This window comes from Tinamus guttatus, unplaced genomic scaffold (genome assembly GCF_059628265.1).
Source record: "Tinamus guttatus ecotype Peru unplaced genomic scaffold, ASM5962826v1 Tinamus_guttatus_pri_ptg000025l, whole genome shotgun sequence".
NCBI lineage: Eukaryota > Metazoa > Chordata > Aves > Tinamiformes > Tinamidae > Tinamus > Tinamus guttatus.
The window spans coordinates 878611-900608 of NW_028288559.1; the positions used below are offsets into that span (position 1 = coordinate 878611).

General features: G+C 44.0%; 1 protein-coding gene across 1 annotated transcript in view; it reads left to right on the forward strand.

Moving 5' to 3' along the window:
- The first annotated feature begins 456 nt into the window (after positions 1 to 456).
- The window catches only part of SLC12A7 (solute carrier family 12 member 7), a 58327-nt gene continuing 36785 nt past the window's right edge, over positions 457 to 21998 (forward strand). Inside the window, 4 exon segments of the mRNA XM_088525967.1 lie at positions 457 to 593; positions 15303 to 15397; positions 17273 to 17395; positions 21711 to 21857. Coding sequence (XP_088382093.1) covers positions 488 to 593; positions 15303 to 15397; positions 17273 to 17395; positions 21711 to 21857 — 471 coding nt within the window. The 5' untranslated portion in view covers positions 457 to 487.

A 21998-nucleotide genomic window follows, 5' to 3' on the forward strand; every position in this document is an offset into this window, starting at 1 on the left:
ATTCTGGATACGCTGCTGATCCCCACGCACCCCGGGGGCCACCTTCATTCCGGCTCGGAGCTGCCTGCAGCCTGCGAGGCGCCCGGGCTGCTGCCCAGGCGAGCGGGCTGGCTCGGGGAAGCACCGTCCTCCCCTGCTGCTGCTGCTCTAGACAGAGCTTCCCTGCCCTCACCGTAGCGGCCACCTGCCACGGGTCAGGCCCGGGCTCTGCCGGCCGGGAGGGTTTGATGCCCGGCGGGTCTCTCCGCGCCGCCGCCGGGGGAGGAGAGGGGAGGCCGGGCCGGGGAGGGGCGCGGGGCGGAGGAGGTGGCTCGGCCCGGCCCGGCCGCCGCCGCCCCCGCTGCGTGAGGAAATGGCCCTCACGTGAGGAGGCGGCGGCGCCCGGCGAGCCGCGCGGGAGGCGGCAGCAGCGGCAACAACAGCGGCGGCAGCAGCAGCGGCAGCGTGTGCCGGGGCCGCGAGCGGGCGGGCGGGCGGGCGGGCAGCCATGCCCACCAACTTCACCGTGGTGCCCGTGGAGGCGCAGGGCGAGGAGCGCGGCTCGCCGGAGCCGCAGCAGGAGCAGGAGGACGACGAGAAGGAGCGCGGCGCCGGTGAGCGGGGGGCGGGGAGGCGCCGGGGCCGCGCGGAGCAGCGCGGAGCGGGGCCGGGGGTCCCGGGGCGCCGCGCCGGGGAGGCGGGCGGGGAGGCGCCCACCTGCGCGCGGGGAGGCGGCGGGGGAGAGTCCGGCGGGCGCGGGGCGGCCTCCCCGCCGAAAGGAGGAAGTGCCGCCGGGGCGGGCGCGGAGCCGGCGGCGGGAGGCAGCGCAGCCCGCGCCCCAGGTGCGCGGCCGCCCCGCGGGGAGGAGGTGGCGGCGGCGCCGCCAGGCCGCGCCCGGGAGCCGCTTCGCGCCGCGGGCGGCCCCTGAGCGGCGGCTCCCGGGCCCGCGGTCCGGGGCGGTGCGAGCAGCGCGGGGCGGGCGGTGCGCGGCGGTTCGGGCGCCCAGCACGTGCTCTTATTTATGTTGCGCTTTGTGTTTTCCTTAGGGGTCGGGCCGCTGTGGAGCGCGATGTTAAGCCCCCTGGGGTCCCCACATCCTGAACGCGTACGGGTTTATAGCTTGGTGTGGCCTGGGACAGGCATGCCTATGCCACTAGCGTTTCTGTCGCGGTTTGCTCCAAACCATGGAAACTGTGAGGACTCTTAGTTTTTCACGTGGCCGAGCAGGGTTTGTGTGGACTAATACTAGCAAAGTAAATCTACAGCTTCTGCAGTTGTAGAGCTCTCTTGCTTGAAAAGATGAGCTTGGGGATGACTTTTTTTTTCCTTCTCTAATCTCTTAATTATACCTCTAAAATAGTGTAGGTGAAAGCACTGACGAGATGAAGTCTTGACTTAAAAACAGTGTGTATTCTGAAAGCTGAAAAGCAGCTAACAGGTGAAGTGCCCTAGCCTTGGAGAGGCTTGGGGAAGGCACAACAGCCTTTCTGTTGCCTTGGGTGTTATATGGATGTCTGTGGTGTGCAGGCCTGTAATGCATAGAAATTGTTAGATTACAGCTGTGGAGTCAAATAGCTCTCCTGATTCATTCTTCCACAAACTTTAATGAGCTCTAAAAAGCTGGTACCGCTAAACAGCACCGTGGTTAAACTAATGGCCTGCTGCTCAGAGGCAACGCTTGTCTCCTGATCCCGTGCCCTGGGCACAGGGTGGGAGGAGATGCATCTCTTCTCCATCCCCTGCCTCCCTTCCCTTCTTGGCCACTTGACCCTGCTGCTCGGAGGCCACTTGACCCTGCTGACTTTTCGGAGCTAGTTCAACATGCTAGACCAGCAGAAAACCCCCCTCTGGCAGAGGAGGAAGAGGCTCTGGAGCTGGCAAGGCCAATGAGTGTGGCAAGAAGCCCGAGAATTGCGGGGGATGTCCTGAGGTGGCAGGAGGGCAGCTCATCCGCGCAGTGAGAGGAGCGGGACCTTACCCAGCGTGTCCTCCTTAACGTATGGGAGGCTAGAAGGAAAGAAATGGCCTGTTGCAGGGAATATTGGGTGGATGTTCAAGAGAGATTCTGGATTCTGTTGTGTGTGTTTTTGTTTTACTCTTCTCCCAACATGTATCTCTTAGTTAAACCTGTCAAAACCAGGAAATAGTTGAGGCGAATGTACCTGCATAGGAGGGAAGACAAGGGCTAATCTTGCCATCTGCTGTCACGTATCCTCAGATGAGGGAACCAGTCTAGTGCAGTCTGTGGTTCAAAACTTACTACACGGAAAAATACTGTTATGTTTGTGTTACCTTTCAGAAAATTGGATTAACTCTTACAAGATGAACAATGAAGCATGCAAATTTCACAATTTTGTGAAAGGACATTTTTTGAGAGGATGTGTTTTTAATCATTTATTTATGTATTTATTTTTATTTGTCTTCATGTATTATGGGTATCATTTTCTGCCCCTTTCCCTGTGCTTGGTTTTGTCCACAGTGTTTCCAGTACTGACCGAAGACGGATGTGGAGGGATGTACATGGGAACATGAGCTGGCAAACCTGGTGCTGTTTGCATGTGCTCTCCCAGACTCCTGCCACTTGCTGCTCAGAAGCAGAAGAGGTTACCATGAAGTGTGTGGAGATTTTTTTTTAATTTTTTTTCTTCAGATCTAATTTCACAGAATTTGTGTAGATTAAATGCTAATCTTGCACTCACATGCACTTGAGGGATTTCTCTGTGTAGTTTTCCCTGGAATTGGCATATACTTCTGTCCTCACAGCATCTGTGGCAATAGGTTCTGCAGCTCAGTGGCAAGTCACTAAAGTCTGTAACTTTTTTTAAATTTTTTTTTCTTTTCTTTTTTTTTTTTTTTTCTGATCAGAAGCATCAAACTAAGCCAGTTCTTGACAGAGACAGTGACTTGGCTCTCCAGATCACTTGCAATCTTATAAGCCTTTGTTTCAGTTCCATCTCAACCCAGTCATTTTCTTCCAAACTGAAGACTTATTTAGTCAGCCCTTATGTGGGAGCCACTGCTATCTTCTCCCTGCCTTTACTGCTTTATACCTTTGCCTCCCTAGGGCTTCTTTATTTTTTATATCCCCCTCCTGTTGTTCCAGCTGTTCAGACTGTGGTTTGGAAAGAAATCATAGATCTGTTGTTTTCATGAAACTACCATACGGAAAGGACTTGTTCCCGAGTGGTAGTGGTGAGCTTGCAGTCTCGCCAGCTATGGGTTATCTTCTTCCATGTATGTATATATCTACTTCTAAAACTTTTTTTTTTTTGTGGGTGTTGCTTTAGTATGTATTGAGCCTCAGAGATCCTGTGCCTTAACAACCTTAAATAACCCGAAGTAGTCTGACTGACACCTTACTGCTTGCCTTCCTCCCCAGACCATACAGCACAGCCCTTTATCTTCTGTTTTCTTACTCAGTTATTTACCTACGCCCTCACAAAAGACCTTCCCTTTTATTCTATGGCTGCTGTATTTCTTTATCGGCCTTTGGGGCAGGACTCTCTCAACAGCCTTCTGGAGATCTCAGCAGACTGTATAGACTGGATTTCCCTCATCCATATGCTCAAAGAGCTCTTGCGGGTTTGCAAGACAGGATCTCCCTTTCCAGAAGGCGCGCCGGTTCTTCCCGGAATATCCAGTTTCATAGCGCGGTGTTGGAAGCGGAAGCGCTGCTCCTGCTGAGGTGAATCTGACCTTTGAGCACAGGCACAAGGATCAGCTGAGGGATTTGCTGATCTGCTCTGAGGGGCTTTGGCTGCCCCGTGCACCTTAGGTTCTGAGCCTGCCTCTGCCAAGATGCTCTGATTCTGATTAGGGGAGCTACATGTGTCGCTGTGAATGCAGGTGACTTCTGTTGCCTGTCCAAGCTCCAAGGAGAACTGCCTGAGCGTTTCAGACTGAGGCAAGAGCCTTCTGTGAAAGAGAAATGTTCTGCTGAGATGGACTGCAAGGTGCTACTCCATTTCCCCGTGATCTCTCTTGATTCCATGCGAGATAAGTGCTATACGGGAACATTAACACTTAGAGCCAGAGCTGAATGTGAGTGACTCTAATCCCAAAGCAATTGTAGGAAAGGGCTGCGTCGGGGGTAAGGCCATCAGCCCTCCAAATTTAACTTCCACGGTCCTCTCATGGAAATAGTATTGCTAAGGCATTTTGATCAGTTTATTGTTGAAACCCTGACTCTCTCATTTGGAGGTGATGCTGAATAAAGGTCCTATGGGGTAACTGTGCTTTTAACTGCCTTTATTGTCATTTTGGAATGACTCGTGTTACGTGACCCCTGTTAAAAGTTCACAGGGAGTAATATTAGGGCTGCCTTTGCTAAGTTTGCTTAGCATTTGCTAGTTTGATGTTAGAGCATAGCCCATCTTGCTTGCTGCTGCTAGTTTATTCTGTCCAGTGCAGTTACTTGTGAACTGGTTCAGAGAGCCAAACCAGCAGGAAACGGGCAAACCAGATTGTTTCAAGAGCCTTTGTTTCCTTGAATTGGATCACAGCAGGAGAACAGCAGCGCCTCTCCCTACAGCAAATACTGAGTAAGGGTTTTTCTTCATCTTCAAGCTACACTGTTGCTTTTTTGAGTTGACTCAAAGTAGATGTGGAAGCAGGGATAATGAAATTACTAGGAATAATTGGTGACATTCTCTGAATGGGCAAAGTTTGAGCTCTTTTTTCCCCAGCTCCCTGCAGTCTCTTCTGTCTTCCCCCATGCTTCCAGCCTCTTCACTCATCTTGCTTTATTATTCTTTGACAGATAAATATGCCTTTTTCAGAATATATATTTTTGGAAAGATCCCTTTTGCTTTCTGCGAGAAAGAAGAAATGAAAGACTGGTTCTGTTTCTTACTTCCTGACAAGGGGCGGGGGCAGAAGTTTGTTTTCTTTAAAATTCAAACCTTCTTCCTGCAAGGTCACTTTTTGACACTTTCTGAAGAGAATAAGTTGTAGCAGATGACTTCTGTCTTGGAGAAGGGGAAGCTCATGTGTTGCCCTCCTAGCTTCGCAAGGGAAGATTGAAAATAGGCCTTGAAAACCTGCCTGAGTTTGGCTCTGTTACTTGGGGAGCTGTCCTCAGAGTGCTAGGACTTAACAGTAGAACAAGCAATGTGGTGGTATGAGTCTGTTGATCAGTGGAAAGTTCCTTTATTTATTATTATTTTTTTTCCCCTTACCCCTTCTTCTTCTACTGGTCCCCCATATTGTGCAAGGCCTATGTTGGTGCTCGACAAGCTGCCTTATTTTCCTAATACAGCACAAGAGACAGTCCGGGAGATTGAATCAAAATTTGGAGAGCCAGGGGACCCCTTCTTCATGGTGCCGGTGAGTTAGAGCCGCTCCTGGAGGAGGCCCTTTTTGGGAATGGGGGTGGGAAGCCCTCCAGCCTTTCGGCAGGCGGCTGCGCTGCGCCAAAGGTGGCGGGATAGGTGTTACGCTTGCCGAGGAAAGGAGATTTCAGATGCAACTGAAAGATTTGACAGCGGCAACTAATCCGTTCTAAGCATTCAACATCCATTTAGTCGAACTGAAACGCTCTGTATGAGGCTGTTTAAGGCTCGTAGGGAATATATGAAGTGCATTAAAAGCAACAGAGTATCAAACTCCAAAGGGAATTAAGAGAACTAACAACTTATGGCTCTAATTTTATGGTGTCACTCTTAAGGCAGAATTTTTGGTATATTCTTTGAAATACAAAGGATATTTGCAAAGTTAGTTATATTTTAAAGAAATTCTAAGCTGTTACATTATTTAAATTAGTACAAATAGTGCAGGCTGTTTTTTAAAAAGAACCGAGGTTTAGCATCCGTGCTGTTAATACCATGCTCAAGAATAGCTAATGTGTTCTCGATACCTACTATTAGCTTAACAAATAGATCAACCTCTAGAATAAACTGTATGTTGCCAGGATATACTGACCTGCTTAATGGAAGCATTTCAAAATGGATTTCTTTGATGGAAAGGAGACTTTCAACTGCATTTATTAGTAGGAAGAGACATTGAATTTCAGTAAGCCGATCCGGCCCTTTTCCCTAAGCATTATGTTTACTGCAGGCGGAAATCCTCGGGCTTATTTCTGCTTGGAGGCTTCTGCTGCGGCCGGGCAGTTTGGCTGTGTCATGCGCATGTTTCCAACGGCACGAAGCCTTAATGACTCGCTCTAGGATTAATCCAATACGAGTAAGAAACAGGATTTGTGTCTTACACAAAGCAGGGATGAGACAACTGTCAGTTTCCCGTTTGCTTCCCTGATATCGGAAGGATCAGTGGAGTGGTTTGGGTAGGTTTTTGGTTTGGTTTCCCCTTTTAATTATGAAAGAACAAGATTATGAAGAAAGTGGGCCAAACCCAGGTGAGTCTTTTTTTTTTAAACACAATATGATGGATCTAATGACTATTGTACTGCAGTAGTGAGGCCTATATTTTCAGCTGTATTAGCAGCTTTTCCAGTGTATTTTTATTAGAAATACACTGTACTTGATTGTAATAGTGGCCTAGGTATGGAAAACTAAAATAGTGATGTTGACAAGGTAAGTGATGGGTGCAGTATTAGAATCCTCCCTTATGTAAAGCGAGCTTAACTGCATACATAGGGCTTAAGTACATCTTGTTCTGTTTTTTAAGATAAGGAAATTGTGCTAGTTATTTTTAAAAAAACATAGAGCAAGAGCATAGAGCGGTGCTGTATTTAAAATATTTTGACATTATTTGGGTCATGAATTTAATTTCTTTGTAAAGACTGCACCGAATGCTTAAACTCAAATCATGCAAAAGCTTCTATAGATGAGATGCACGGAGAGGTTTTTGTGGTCTTTTTGCAATTTGAGTTAAAGCTAGCTCATTGCTTTTGAAAACTCTGCTTTATTTTTAGAACTCTGAAGAATATGTCTGTATAACGCTGGAGTGAAAGGAATAATAAATTCAAAATTAAGGTTGTCTGAATTTTCTTTAGCTGCTTGTTGATCAAGAATTTGGAAATACTTAGTGGAGAGAATAGTGTTACAGTCCTTGCTAGAGTAAACTCCCTTGGCTTTGTCACTTCTACATTTCAGTTCAAGTGGCTTTTAAATTTAAAAGCGTTTGAAGCTAAAAGTATCCACACAGTAAGCACTTACTGTACAAACAAATTACATGTTCTTAATATGAGCCAATACAAACTAAACAAAATACTATCAACTTCATGAAAATGTTACTGTAGTTTTTATTACAAATACTTTAACATACATAGACTGTGACTGAGCGCAACCTTTTAAAAACTGTCCAAGACTTGCGCTTCTCTGGGAAGTATTAGTTATTTTCCAGTTGAGTTTGCCTTTAGACCTTTCTGCATAAAGTTAGAAGCCTCCCTTGGTGAGCAAAGCTCACTTTGTTATCCCTTAAGACAAAAACAGAAGCCTACGCCTGTGCCTGGTTATTTAGAGAACAGTTATCTTATCAAAGCCAGAGCGTTGTGTTTGTGGTCATGTGGCTCACAAGTTTCTTAGGTAGCTCCCACTACTGTGAACGCCTTTTACAGCCTTTTGCTGTAGGAGAAGACTCTGCTCCCTTTTTTTTTTTTTCTTCCTCTTTCTCCAGGTGATGTGAAACGTTAAACTATCAGCATGATAGGAGAGGAGTGTCCTTGCTAAAGGGGGTTTGTCTGGACAAAATGCATTCAAATGCCAAGGCACGTAGGAGCAGGGTGTGAAGAGGCGTGTAGTGAGGAAGCAGTGAATCTGGAGAAGATTTAGGGGTCAGCCTGGAATAGAATATCATGAGCTTGGCTTAATGCCGTAGCAAAGAGGACCAACGTGATCCCCGGGCAGAGAGGCGATTAAACCTCTCTAAATAGTGTGGGTAAGGCAGGTGTTAACATACTCCACTTGGTTGGGGAGTATGGAAAATGCTTTGCATATCTTAAGAATGGAAAATGTTGCCCCCAAAATGGTTGGAGTTTGAGAAAATACCTTAAGGTGAGTTTAGCTGACTTTGCCTTTTTTGGAGGAGGAAAAAAATAAAGTTTGAAGGGACTTGACTGAAATAGAGATGCTTCCACATTATAGAAAATGCTGGGTGCAAATGCTTAAATTTTCACCTGTAAGCCCCTAGTATACCTACTAAATTTAAGAAGAGACCAATTTAATTTACAAGTAAATCACAATTTCTTTAAGACTTTTTCCATCAACTAAATCTGAATCATTAAAAATATATATGTATTTAATTCTGAAAGCATCAAGAAATGGATTGCTTGAACAAAAGTGTGTGTTTTCTCAAAGCTGGAGAACCTGACGTAGGAATGAAATGCTGTGGAAAGAAAGGAAATCAGATTAGATGGTCTCATGTTTTTGTCCTTAATCTCTTAAATGGGTTTCCTACCACAAATTTAGGATCGCTTAAATTGCCACTTTGCCGTAGATAAGACAACCGTACTGTTTCTTCCATACTCAGAAAATTTCCCCTTACTTTTGTGAGAAGGGGCACGGGTGGCAAGGAGAGGTCCCGCTTGCCCTGCCTGCGCGCTCCCCTCCTGCTGCCCTCTCTCTAGTGCCGGTGGGAGCCTAGGCTGGACCAAGATGGACAGCAGAAACGAAAGGGCAATGACGAGCGCTCTGCCCGCCGCTTGGCCGGTGAGGACCTGTCCCTGCCAGGCTGGAGCGATGGCTGGGCCGGGGGCGGGTGGGAACGGGTGAGCGCTGAGTGTGGGAGGGCAGGGGAGCGGGAAAGGTGCCTGGTTTAGGTTGATTGTAATCTGAACCATTGGGCTGTCCCAGAAATACTTTTAACTGTTTGCATGCCTTGAACTATTTTGATGTCTGGGGACACTTGAAGTGATTTGATAGCATTGGCTGTGACCTTGGGGATGGCACCACGTGGGATTGTAAGTGCGAGTCTGCGGTGTCTGGCGTTGGGAATTGGTGTGTTGCTTGGGGCTGAGGTGATCGACGCCTCGGGTAGCTTCCCCAAGGCCTGGGCAACATTCCTGGACTGGAGTAGTTGTTCCTCGCTGGGAAGTGGCTCATCGGGCTGGTAGCCACAAGGAGAGCGGCCTGGGGAGGGCTGCTCTTGCAGTGTTCCCTTGGGTAGGTTTCTGGGAAAAGGAAGTTGGTCATGGTGTGAGTTTGGTTGCTTGCTAGTCCCTCAGAGAGCAGAATTGCACCGTGGTGTGTATGTGTGCAAACTCAGAGATGTGTCATTTGGAGGAGTGTCTAAAGCAACATTAGAAGTTTATCAGTTTTAATATTTGTTAAAATCTGCTTCATGCCTGAGAGGAGTTTCATGCTCTTTTGAGTTGAGCCAACTTTGAAGAAGTCTGAAAGAAAGGTTATCTGATTATCTTAAGCTTCCATGTTTTAAGGGAACAGTGTTAAAACAAAGCTGTAAATGGCTTTGGACTTGTTAGTGGAATGAGGTAACTGCTTGAAGAAACTGAGCCAGAGGTTTTTCTGTTTGCCCTGCTCCAGCTGATGCATTGGAGATGGTATGTACAGCATTCCTGGAAAATATAAATCATGGCCTTTGTTCTGGTTTTCTAAGCAGTGCCTGGTTGGAGAAGGGGATAGGCTAAAGACTGGGACTGTCGACTTTATCAGTCTCATCATAGCTGCTAGCTGTATCTTGAGGTTGTATGATTAGCTCTCACTATAGCATGATGCATTTCAATTTAAGTGTAAGGCATGTGGTCTCTTTCGATGCCCCTTTTTGATTCCCTGATCAATGGGAATGTGTCAGGTAAGAGAACAATGTGGTAAGTATAGGTAAAGTGAGAAGAGAGAGTGCATGAGTATAAAAGAGGAGGCTTCTGTAGAATCTGGTCATAAGAAATAGGTATTGCTATTTTGAAGACTTAGAAAGCTTTAAAATAGGTGCCATATCAGCTGGAAACCCTAATGAAGAATGTGAAGAATAGGAAACTTAAGTTCTTCTATATTCTTCTATTTGAAGTCTTCTAGGTGTATTTAGCAAGGTTTGTCTTTGAAACATCTGTAAGGTCTTAATCTTGCTAGAAATGTTTTACTCCAAACTTATTCCCGGTAGAACAAATTCAAGGAGCTGTTTACATGGAAATAGGAGTTGTTTATATGGAAATACGAGCAGGTGAAGAAAGACGCTAGTACAAGTCAGGAAAAACACAAGCTGGAGGATAAGGATAGAAAGATAAAAGCTAGATAAAAGTCGTAATTTTGGACAAAGGCATCAACTGTTTCTGTGAATGTAGAATTAATTCCAGGGCCCTACTGGGCTGTCGTCTTTTTATTTGGATCTTGTATGATAGCGGTGTGCTTATCCCTGTCCTTATACCAGTAAGTACCGTGATACTGTGGAGTTTTTTGGCCAAGGGAGTCTTAGGAATTCCTTCAGGAACATCACTAGTCTCACCTGCTTGAGGGCCTGGAATCTAGTTCTGGCCTGTTCCAGCCAAGGAAGTGCTTGATATGCTGAGGCTGCCTTGTGGTGTGCAAGTGTGCAGCAGCTTTATCCTGGGATTTCAGTGGCCTCTGAGGGGAGTGTCCTGGCCGGGGCAGAGGGGAGGGCACAGGGAAGAGCATGGCATGTTGGCCAACTCCTCTATAATCGGCTCATGACAACACTGTGCAAGAGCCATTGCTGTGACTTTTGAGTAGCAAAGCAAAAGTGTGGAACAAACTGGCATGGAAAAGGGCTTGAGAGTAATATTACTGAAATCATTCCCATGTTGGGACAGTATCAGCACTTACTACTTCTTGTATTGTGTGGTAATGATAAACATGAGTGTGATCATGATGTTGTGTTTGTAATAGACATTCCAGGACAGGTGTTGCAGGAGCCTCAGCTTCATGGAACTGGGGTTTGATAAGGAATGTTTAATAAGTAAGTGTAACGCGTCAGGAAGGGCCAGGGCACCTTTTACAGAAAGCTTCTTTATTCAAACTTGTTTCTAAACTCTTGCTCCCAAAGTCTTAGAGCTGTTTGAGGGAGTTGTCCGAGCATGGAAAAGGTAGGTGAGGTCAGTACACTTCCCTTGCCACACTTCATCCTCCACCTCCAACCTGAAGGTTTTTGTCTGCCATTATAAAGAACTCTTAAAGAAACTAAGCAATTTTGAGATGGGGAAAATTAATGTCTGTGTTAAAAAAAATTTGGTGGTAAAAGTCAGAAGACTTAAGATATCTTAAGGGTAAATAGCTTAGTTCTGCAGTGGGGTTTCTCTCGGATCTGTGCTGTTCAATATAAGCCTTGCAACAAATGGGTTGGAAAAAGGAAAGCATTGGGATACAGATGTGCCACAGAATGAAAGAGATAAGGGTAGTTTGTGGTTAATTAGAGACCTTATGAGACTGAAAGATAAGGTACAAAGTGGCACATGAAGTTTGGTGTAAATGTTTGTTCTAGTCTTATGCTTTTTTTTTTTTTTTTTTTTTTTTTGAATTTGAATGTAGCCACTGCCATAGATATGGCATTGGGCTAGAGGAGTCTGGTTTTGGGCAGTCCAGCTACTTTTAAAATTATTTTATAAATGCACATATGCGTATGTATGCGTGAAATTATGATTCTGTTTTTATAGACGTGAGTATAGTACTAAATTCCAAATTCAACACTATCATCTTTGCAGGAGTGGTAGACCCAGTTCTCTCTTTTTTGCAAGGTTGTTAAAGCTCTCCTTAAATACTGTTTTCATTTTCTCGGGCATGTATATCACCTGTGCTGTTGTACTTAACTTTTTTTTTTTTTCTGATTTGCTGGATATTTAGTTATACGCGAGCTTGTCAAACTGTCAGTCTCATTCTGGCAATGTGATTTGATGCCTAACAAGGCCAGGTATCTGGTTAGTGTCATTTAGTATGCAAATAGATGAGTGTGAAATGCCTCGGGTCAGGATGCAAAATGCATCCTGATTTAAAAGCAAAATTACCCCAAGCACAAACCATCCTCAGTTAACTTGATGTGCTGGATTTGGTGGTGCCTTACAAGTTACCTGCTAATCAGTTTTCAACCACTGGGGAACCCGTAACAGGCTCCCACGGAGGTTGTGCTGTGCTTGGCTTATTTTTAAGTGTGAGGAACCAGAACTACTTACCACTCAAGCCTTCAGAGAGCGCTGGATTACATCCTGGAATAGTAAATAATAGTGCGATTTCTGCAGCCTGTTACAATTCGCACTGCGAGCTGGGCAGCCTGTAAATGTGGGATCCTGCAGGCAGGGGCAAGAGTGAGGGTCTTAACTCTACATTAGAGGTTTGTGTAGTAAGGGTGATGCTGGGGATGGGCTGCAGAGCTAGAGCAGGGGCCTCAGGGCAGCAGAGGCTTCAATTCCTGCGACAGCCAGGCAAGGGATGTGGATGACTTAGCTGGGTGCTTTCCATGCAAATACTTAGTTTGGTCTCAGTTTCCAAGTCTGCTAAGCATATTTAGTGCCAGCAGAGATGCATGGATACTGCTTATTCAACTTGCTGTAGTCTTGTGAACACAGGGCTGAGCCTGGGCTTGTGCAAGTGACAATGCAAAGGATAAATCCAAGAGCTCTAGATCTTTAATTTGTGCTCCCATAAGTCATGGGATTTCACTGAAGTACTCGGGATCGTTTCCCCTCTAGTTACTCACTGAACGGTTTCAAAATTCAGAGGATGATCACAGTTCCTTAGTTGCTCGTTCTCTCCTCTTCCACGCTATGTGTGGTTTTGGGTGGACTTCTGGAAGAAATATAAATCAAAAGCAGCTTTACAACAAGTAGATTTTAGACCATGTTATGGTAACAGAAGAACAAACCTAGTATAGAAATCTAAAATACAGGTGTGTGCGCATCAGCACTGCGCCCTGCTGTAACATTTGCCTTGGTGGATGCAGATCCCGCCAAGAGAAGGAACCTGCGTGACCAAAGCCATGAAACCCTTTTCCACACTGTCTACATCCTGCTTTCCTCTTTCGTTTTGTGCTGTCAGCAGCCTGGATCGCTGAGGCTTCTCCCAAATGTATGGAAGTGATTTATTAAAATATTAGAAGGCTGTTTCCCTTCAAACCAGGTTTTCTTAACAGTGGGTCCTCTTACTACCTGCAGAGGAGCTGTGTGGTGGTGGCTTGTGTGGTGTGTATGTTTTCCTCCTCCTCTCCTCAGTGGAGGAGTGTGCCACCCATCACACTGGATTAAAGTTTAAAGGGATTGAGCAGTGAGAGGATAATGATTCTCTGAGAGAACGGCTTGGTGCTGCTGTGCTTTGCTTTTCACCTTTAGACTTCAACAGCGCATGTGAATTCTGAACACTGCTGTAATCGTGTTGCAGTTATTTATCGACTGTTGCTACAGCTTTTTGAAAGCAAGACACCAGATCGCTACCCCTGCGCTCTCCAGGGCCTTAGCGCTTTTGGCTTCCGAGGGATATTAACTTGACAGCGTAAATGGCAGCCGCTGGATTTAAAATGCAGTTTGTGGAACGCTGTGCTCCGAGAGCGCTGCCGAGCAGCTGAGCTGGTGGTTAAGTAACCGGGAGTAAGGAGCAGCGCTAAAAGCATGTGGTAAATTTATTGCTTAAGTGAGTGAAACCCGGCTTCCTCGCAGTGACGCCTGGGGACTAAGGAAAAGTGTTAAGAGCGTGAGCAGCATCTTTAGCGTGGGGCTTAAATCTTGTCCTCACAGTGTGGTTAGATTAACTGGAAGATGTGGGGCTGCTGAACCCTTCCTTCATAGAAACATTGATTTTTAGTATTGTTTTAAAATTAATGACTTGGTTCCTTACAGTCTAGAAATTTTAAGGGGTTTGTAGCTCTTCAGAAAGGTGATTTCTTATCAGGACAGGCCTCTGGTACCTGTCATCTTTCTGGAGTGTGGCTGGGGGCTTCCTCAGGTTTCGTGAGCTGTCTTTAATCAAAGCATTGCTTCTCAGTGGCCTTGGTGCGGCTCAGCCCTCGCAGCAGGTACTTTAAGCCTTTTAAAATTTCTGTGGCAGAGGTATTTTTGTAATATATATTACAGTAACAGATAACACATTTAAAACTACCCAATATCCCTATATTTTCTGCTGGGGGACTTCTCTATTTAAAGCTACTTTTTTTTTTTTTTTTTTTTTTTTTTTTTTTTAAATCCTCCACCTTCCTCATTTGGTTTGTTCTTCCCGTGCGACCCCCAAATGAAATGAGGTTGGTTGTTCCTGACACCAGCCCAAGATAAATGTGTGCTTATGGTTTTGTTTTCCAGCCAGTTGAAGCCATGAGCAGTGAAGTTTTACAAGTTTGCAGTAAGCAGTTGTGCAGATCATTCTTAACAGTAACTAAATCTGAGTGCCTCATTTTTTGAAGAAGAAAAAAAAAAAAAAAGAGTACATATGTGACTTGAATTTGCCTCTGTTTCAAGGTGACAGTTCCTTCTGTTTCCTCAATGAGAGTTTGTATCGGCTGGAGGATGAGTTTTTAGTGTAGTATCTAAGGAAAATTACTTTTTTTTCTGCGTTGTTTTCTTTTAAAGAGCTTGACATCAATTTGGCTATTCCTGATCTATTGCACGAAAATATTCCCAAGGAAGACTCATCATACACATATAAAATATGTCATGTTATTTGAGTCATACCCATCTATATTTCATGCAGCATTATAAAACGGGCGTTGTTACACGATGGTCACACTGTGCATATGTGCAGGCAGGAGTATACACGTGTGTGACTTGCAGCCCTCCCTGACTTTCTCATCTGGGTCAGTGCCTCCCCTCACCCCGTCACTGCTTCCTTAGTCATCCCGCAGCACAAATGTGTGTGTGGTGTGTGGTGTTTTTTTTTTTTTTTTTTTTCCCATTTCTCTGGTAGCCGTTTCCTTTTTAGGACGTTTTCTCTCTCCCATATCTGCTTTTTCAGATGGGAGGCGCGGGGGCACAGCCCTGGCCACGAGGGCAAGCTGGGATTTGTACCAGTGAGCTAGCGGTAGCCTCCCTTTCGGGGCCTGTCCCCTCTAGCAAATCCCCGGGTTCAGCTCGTGCCCGCGGCCAGGTTGGGGCTGCCGCTTCCCTCGGCTCGTGTCGAAATCTGCCCGGGCAGAGCAGGTGCTGCTGTCGCTCCCGCGCGCCCGCCCTCGCTGCCGCTGTTCCCAATGACTCGCTATCATCGGGAACACCGTCGCCTCTCCGATTAGTCCCTGCCGTTAGTTGTATATGGCTGGTAAACTATGAGTCTCGCTACACTTCTCTATAAAAAGGCAGAAAAAAAAAAGAAGAATCACCCAGCTGGCTGAGCTGGCTGCAGGCGCTTACGCTGTCAGGAAGCAGGGAGTTCAGCAGGGAAGCGTGGCTGGGGCAGAGGCATCCTCAGTATTACTGGGGCTCTTATGGGGTGTCTCACACTTTTCCTGCGTTCTTCTTCACTCTAACTGTTGTGTTTTTCTGCCAGGCGATGGAATTGTCAGGGAGAGCAGCCCTTTCATCAACGATGCCGAGACGGACAGAGGAAACTCATATGAAGGGAAGAATATGGCTCTCTTTGAGGTAAGTTATTACAGGTCTATATTAAATACCCAGAGAACCTGTTTCACCTTGGGTTGAGGTTTTGGTAGTGAGATAAAGTAAATGAGCAAAATCTTGTTTTCCCTTGTTGGGATTTAGTTGAGGAGGGGACGGGGAGGAATAGCATTAGTAGCTTTTTTCAGCAGTTTGGTTTCTGCTAATATTTCAGGGGATTTTCAAGCATGAATGATATAATTTAAAAAACAAAACAAAACTTTTTTTCTATATTTTATAGCTGATCTGTAAAAGACAAGTTAATAAATGTTGGTATGCTTTGCTATGGCTAAATTTGTCATACTAAATTAAAATTGTTTGCTTGGCCAGAATCTAGATTTTGGTAACTAATCCTGCTGAAAGTTAAATCTGGTGGTTGTTACAGAGCAGTATCCAGTTTTAATGATCATCAGTGAGAATATTATCTTCATCAAGGGGAAGACTCCTTAGGGCAGTGAAACTATGACAGGCTGTGGCTTAATAGTGTTCAGTTAGTGTATAGCTATATTCTCACCCAGAATGTAAAGATCTAATTTATAATGCAAGCTTAATGCATGCCTAATTCAGTGAATAATTACAGTGATTTAAAGGAAAGAAGTATATTGATATTGTACGTTTAAGTGCTACTGTAACGTAATGAAACCATTCCTTCAGTAATTTGAGTAGTTCTGCTTCATATGTTTAGCAGCATCAGCTTTGGTTGCTGCTAACAATAAACAAGGTTTATATAAAGCTTTTTCCATATTGTTTTGCATCCTACCCTCTGGTCCCCTGTCTGTCTCACCTCCTCCTTTTTCCTTCTATGTATCTTTACACAGAGAATATGATCCTTCAGTTCCTTTCTTCTGCATGCCCAAAATAATGCACGTTACTACTTTTGGCATGTCTTGATGAAGATTGTGCTAAGGATCAAAGTAGCACTGGTCGTCATCTGTTTGTAATTATCTACTTTTTTTTTTTTTTTTTTTTTTAACAAAAATCATACTAGTAAAGTTTTGCCATGAGATTTCTCTTTTAGCTTTATTTCTTAGAGATGTCCGAACCTGTGTTCAAAGTAACTGTTTTATGCCTCAGTGTTGATTAAATTGGCCATAACTGCTTCCCCTGCCCCCATTTTTTCATAATACCATTTGAATAGGTGCTTGCATCTGTTATTTTGAGCACTGACTGAAGTTAAATCCTCTCCTGATGATGTAATCAGGGCCATCTTTTGCATGTCTTGGATTACAGCCCACCCTATCGTAACACCCACTTGAAAGCCTTCCAGTTTGGCCTCATCACCGTTTCTTTTGTGGGGGTGAATCTTTTGGTGATGTTTCCTATAATTTTACTCTTCACATGTTTTTAGTTGATGATTATCAGGATCTAATAAATTGCATTCCTTAGAGATGAATGCCTTAATTCTTATCAGGATCACAAATAGTAAAACATTTGTTGTCTTTCTTCCAGTGCTTAATCTTGCCTACTTGACTGAATTCTCTAGTTCTGCTTTTCTTGGAAACCTTTTGGCTATTTATTTGTGCTAGTATGCTTTGTAGCAGGTGTTTGGTTAAAGGTGGAAAGGCTGACATCTTTTGTGTCAAGTAATATATATGAATTATTCTGTATTATTCTCAACGAATCTGTTTTGGGTATAGATACAGTTGGTTAAACAGTCAAACAGTTAAAACATGGCAATATAGCCATTTTCCATTAAACTTCTAGAAAGAATTACAAGTCTTTTTGAAGAGAGCTAACTAGTATTTTATCGTATTTATGTATTTGAGTCAATTGGAGCTGTTCTGTTAGTGTTTGTTTCAAATAGTATCAAATTCATAACTAAAAATTAATGGCTAAAATACATTATTCTTAAAATTCCAACAGGAGGAAATGGATAGCAACCCCATGGTATCATCTCTTCTTAATAAACTGGCAAACTACACTAATTTGACTCAAGGTGTGGTGGAACATGAAGCAGATGAAGACAGCAAACGAAAGGAAATCAAGGTATTTAAACTTGTATGTTATTGTGACAAGGCTAGCCACTGTAGCAGGAGCATTATGCAGCCTTTAAAGGAAGTTCGTGTATGGCTTAAAACAGAGAGATTTATACTGTTTTACTAAAAATGTACTTTACAATAGAGTTTATCTTAAATAATAGTTCTTCTTAGCTTTATGGCAAAGATCTTGCTAAAACACACTAAAGCCTGAAACAAGCAATCTGAGGTTTCTCTTCTTTTGCTCATCCTTCTATCCTTGTATGAGCTTAGTACTTTTCTTTCCCTCTTTAGTGAGCATACCATATGGTCCATGTTTTATTAACATGTTTTAATGGTCAGGTGTTGTCTTGAGTTGAAATTTGAAGACCGTTAAGGGAAAACAAGTCACTTAAACTGCATTTGCAGATTTTTTGATCCCATTAATTTGTTAGCAGTCTGTTTTCTGAGCAAATTACATTGGAGTGAGCATTTGAAGTTTGGGAGGTTGACCAAATTTCAAGGAAATGCCTTGTTGCATATGTCTTCAAGAGAGAGGGAGGACTCTTGGTTTGGGAAGGACAGGATGCTTGGCATGTGACCCTTAAGAACTTGCTAGAACACAGCAGGGAATCTCCGAAAATTGTTCGTGACTGGGTAGCTGCTTATGTTCTGTTCCTACAGAGGTCTAGAGCCTGCAGCTGGATGGTGGGTTCGTTCCTTGGTAAACATGGATCTGTTCCCAAAAGGGAAAAGCCTGGATCAAAAGCACTAAGGCTTGGCAGAGCAGGAGTGACATGATGATAGGCTGGACCTGATGTGGATGTACTGCCTAGATGCTGGGAAGAGAAGCCTGGAAGTCAGTTGTCTTTGGGTAGAGGAAGGAAGAGTTGCCACTGTGTTCGTATACACCTCTTCCCTCATTGTGGGGAAAAGGGAGTGTAAATTGGCACGAATAGAAGGAAGTGGACCGAAGAGATGGGTATGAAAACTTTCCTGAAAGTGAGTCTAGAACAGGAACTTACTTGCCTTAAGGTGAAACTTGTGATGCCCATCTTAAAGTAGACCCTGCTGCCATGGGAGTTGGTATTTGGACATTGGGTCAAGGTGGTGAATGGAATCTAGCCACCTGTTCTAGCTTTTTGCTTCTGCTGTTTTCCTTTCTTCAGCTTAGCATCTGATAATGTCAGCACAAAGGCTCTGCAGAGTGATTCCTTGTCCTCTGGTGTGGGCAGGGATGGTGCTCGGGTGGCTTCGTGCGTATCCTTCTGGACCCTTCTTCCCATATGAACACTGTAGTTCCTTGCACTCTATCTCTCTTGAGCATCATCTGCTGGCCTGGCAGCATGATTTCTCTGTGCAATTTTTATTTTTGGATGTTAGGTGAATGCTATGTGGCAGCAGAGTGATGTTTTTAATGGCATGAAAGCTGGTGTGTGACATGCCCTAGGGGGAGTGTGGCAGTGAAGTGCATACAGTAGTGTCTGAGGAAGCATAACTGCACCCCTCTTGGCATGGGTTATTTTTAAGAGCCTGAAGGGGACAGAAGAAAACAGGTTGTTGCATCTTGACTGTCCCACTTGTTGGAAATGGCCTAGGGCGAAGGAGCTTTGTGGCCACACCTGAGTTCTCCAGGATGAGTGAGCGGCCTGCAAGGAGACAGTAATATTCCTACTATGTGGTAGTAGCAATTTTCCTATGCAATGAAGTGGGGAGTTTTACTTGCATAATCAAGAACAAGACATTTTGTTTGTAAAGGCATTTTGGTAGACTAGGAAGCACTTTTTTGGAGTCTAAACTACCAAGCAATAAGATTGGCTTGCAAGATTGCTGTGTCTCACTCTGATTGTAAGAAGAGAAGTCTCTGTACTTTGAAAAGATTGACAGTTTTTGTCTGATTCTAGATTTTTTTTTCTTTTCTTGAAATGAAATACTAAGTCTGTTTTTCATCACTAAATCTTGGTACTTGTGTTTCCATCTGATTGGTTGATAACAGCTTGTGCTGTTATTAAAACTGACTTTTTTTGGAGGTGGGGGGATTTTTGGTTTACTTGTTCTTTTGATACTGTAAGCTACACTTTTTTTATCGTTGTGCAAATAAAAACCTTTGTAAAGACCTACATGTGCGGTATGCGCAAAACTTAAAAATGCAAAACGAATAGTAACTGGATTTAGTAAGTAATGGAATAAGATTGGTTTGATGAGAGATTCTTGTCTTAAAATAACTTTTAATTTGCATTAATACCTTTTTAATACTTTCTTATTATCAGTCTAGTATTAATACCAGAAAATCTCTAGTTACTTAGGCCATTTCACAATTTCCTGAAGCAGTTGGTATAAAACTAGTTTTCTTCTAGTCTTCTGGAACTGCAATCACATGCCATCGTGTGGGTGGGGGGGAAAATACATCATTTTCTGGGGGAGAAGGTTTGGCTCTCTGCAAAGTGTGGTTTGCCTGTGCTTGCTAATAAAATTCTCCTTGCTTAGTAACAAACTCAAAGGCTCTTCATCCTCATGTAGCTATAGCACTACTTTTTGGAAAGGATAAGATAATAGATCACCTGAAGAATGGGTCATAATGATGCTGGAACAGAAAGATCTGACATCAGCCAAACTGAAAGTGAGGATAGGAAGCTCTAAGGACAAGCATGAGGAGTAGCACACAGTGAAAAGATTTAAAGCTCCTGAGAACTGGCTTAAGATACATGGTGTTTGAAAGTAGAGCTGACCTATTAAACACCAAAAAGTAAGAAGCTAGTAATCCTGATGACTGCTGAACTAGCAGCTCCATGTGGGGCAAAGGTGACAGCTCAAGTGGCAATGCCTGCAGCTATGGGTATAATCTAGAATGAGACTTTGAGAGTTGTTTGACCTCCCACCCTTTCTATGAGTTGATTTCAGTAGGTCCTGCCAGGGCTGGGCATGGGCCCTGTGAGAGGGGATGGAAGAGCAGATATAGGACAGTGCCAACTGGTCATGCTTTTTAGCTTTTGACTGAGGAATTCTAGAGCAGATTCTAGGAAGTTTTGTGGGATTGGAGGGGGGAGAAGGCCATTTCCTGTATGGAAGCTGTAGGATGCTCCAGTATGTAAGATGGAGGATGGGAATTATTATAACAACATTGTAATTGTGAAAATCATCAAGCTCTTTCTCTTCTGGCACCACTTGTCTGCTTCTCATCATTATACCTCAGAGAAAGGAGCACAAATAATAGGGTTTGGTGTAAATGAGTGACAATTCATGCTGAGATAGAGAATGGTGACAATTTATGCCGAGATAGGGAATTGGGGAAGCCCCTAATAGTGAAGCCCCTTTTCAATGTGGTTGATTTGCAGTTCTCAAAGCAGGCAAAGTAAAAACTTATTAGAGTTTAAAATTTCTTCACTGTGAAACCCGGTTTGCTGCAATTTAAAGTTACAGGAGATTACCAGGATTCTTTTTGTGAAACTTGTGGAAGAAATACTTCCCCGTTTTTCTAGAATAGCGCTGTGTGTGGTGCGCGTGTTTGTTTTTTAGCAGAAATACCAGTGTGAAATTAAGCTTCATTTCCTATAATAAGCAAACCACTAATGTGTTTCTAGCCTTTTATGTTTGTACTTTGTTTTACATTTTAACTTCCCCAATATAAACGCTTCAAAGTAATCCTGCTGTCTCTTAAAGATTGTTGTCTCAGTCTGACAGTAGCGTTGATGTTGCATGTAGACACTGTCCTCCTCAATAATAAAAATGAAGTCCGTGATATTCCTTGGGTACTTTTATATATAAAAATATATAAAATAAATGCTTGGGTGGATTATTTAAATACATAAAGCGTCCAGGTTTGCATAGTGATTTATATTGGCTGCTTTTTTTCCCCTTTCCCCCCTCCAGGGCCTGAGTTAAGAATAACGTCTGTAACTGGACACCTGCTGTGTGCGGTTATTGTTTCTAAATAGAGAGGAGACCTGATGTTCCTAAATTGTAGAAGGAAGGAAGCTGGAATTTTAATGAGGGAGCCTGCATGCTTTTTGTGTGTGTGCGCATGTGTTTTGATCCACGTTCGTCACAGCTAATAAAGTACTAACAAAAATTCTATCTTGCAGCACTTTCTGCAGCTTTTGGAACAATAAATTGCTGTTACAAGTTTGGCTGTCACAGTTCTCTGTCCCCTTGGGATCCTTTCCATTTAACTAGCCTCTGAATTTCTGTGAAACAGGAAACGCTGAAGCTCCCATCCAAGCTTGGTAAGGCCAGCATGGCCTTTTTTTAGCGAAACGCTTGTGATTAAGTCTTTGTGGGTTTACTGTAGGCAATACATGCAGACCCTAGTCCTTTAGTGCCAAGGAGTTAATGTTGTGTCTTTGCAGGTCCCACGTATGGGCACTTTCATTGGGGTGTACCTGCCCTGCCTGCAGAACATCCTTGGAGTCATCCTTTTCTTGCGCCTCACGTGGATTGTGGGCACAGCTGGAGTTCTCGAGTCATTCATCATCGTGTTCATGTGTTGTGCTTGTGTAAGTTGATCATATTCTTGACTATTTAGCCAGATCTTCTGTTATCATGGGACCGCTCAGTTTGCTCATAGGGGTAGCAGGGCAGGGTTTCTCCTTAATGGTTAAATATCAGTGTAACTGAGAGGGATTGGCTTCAGAAGA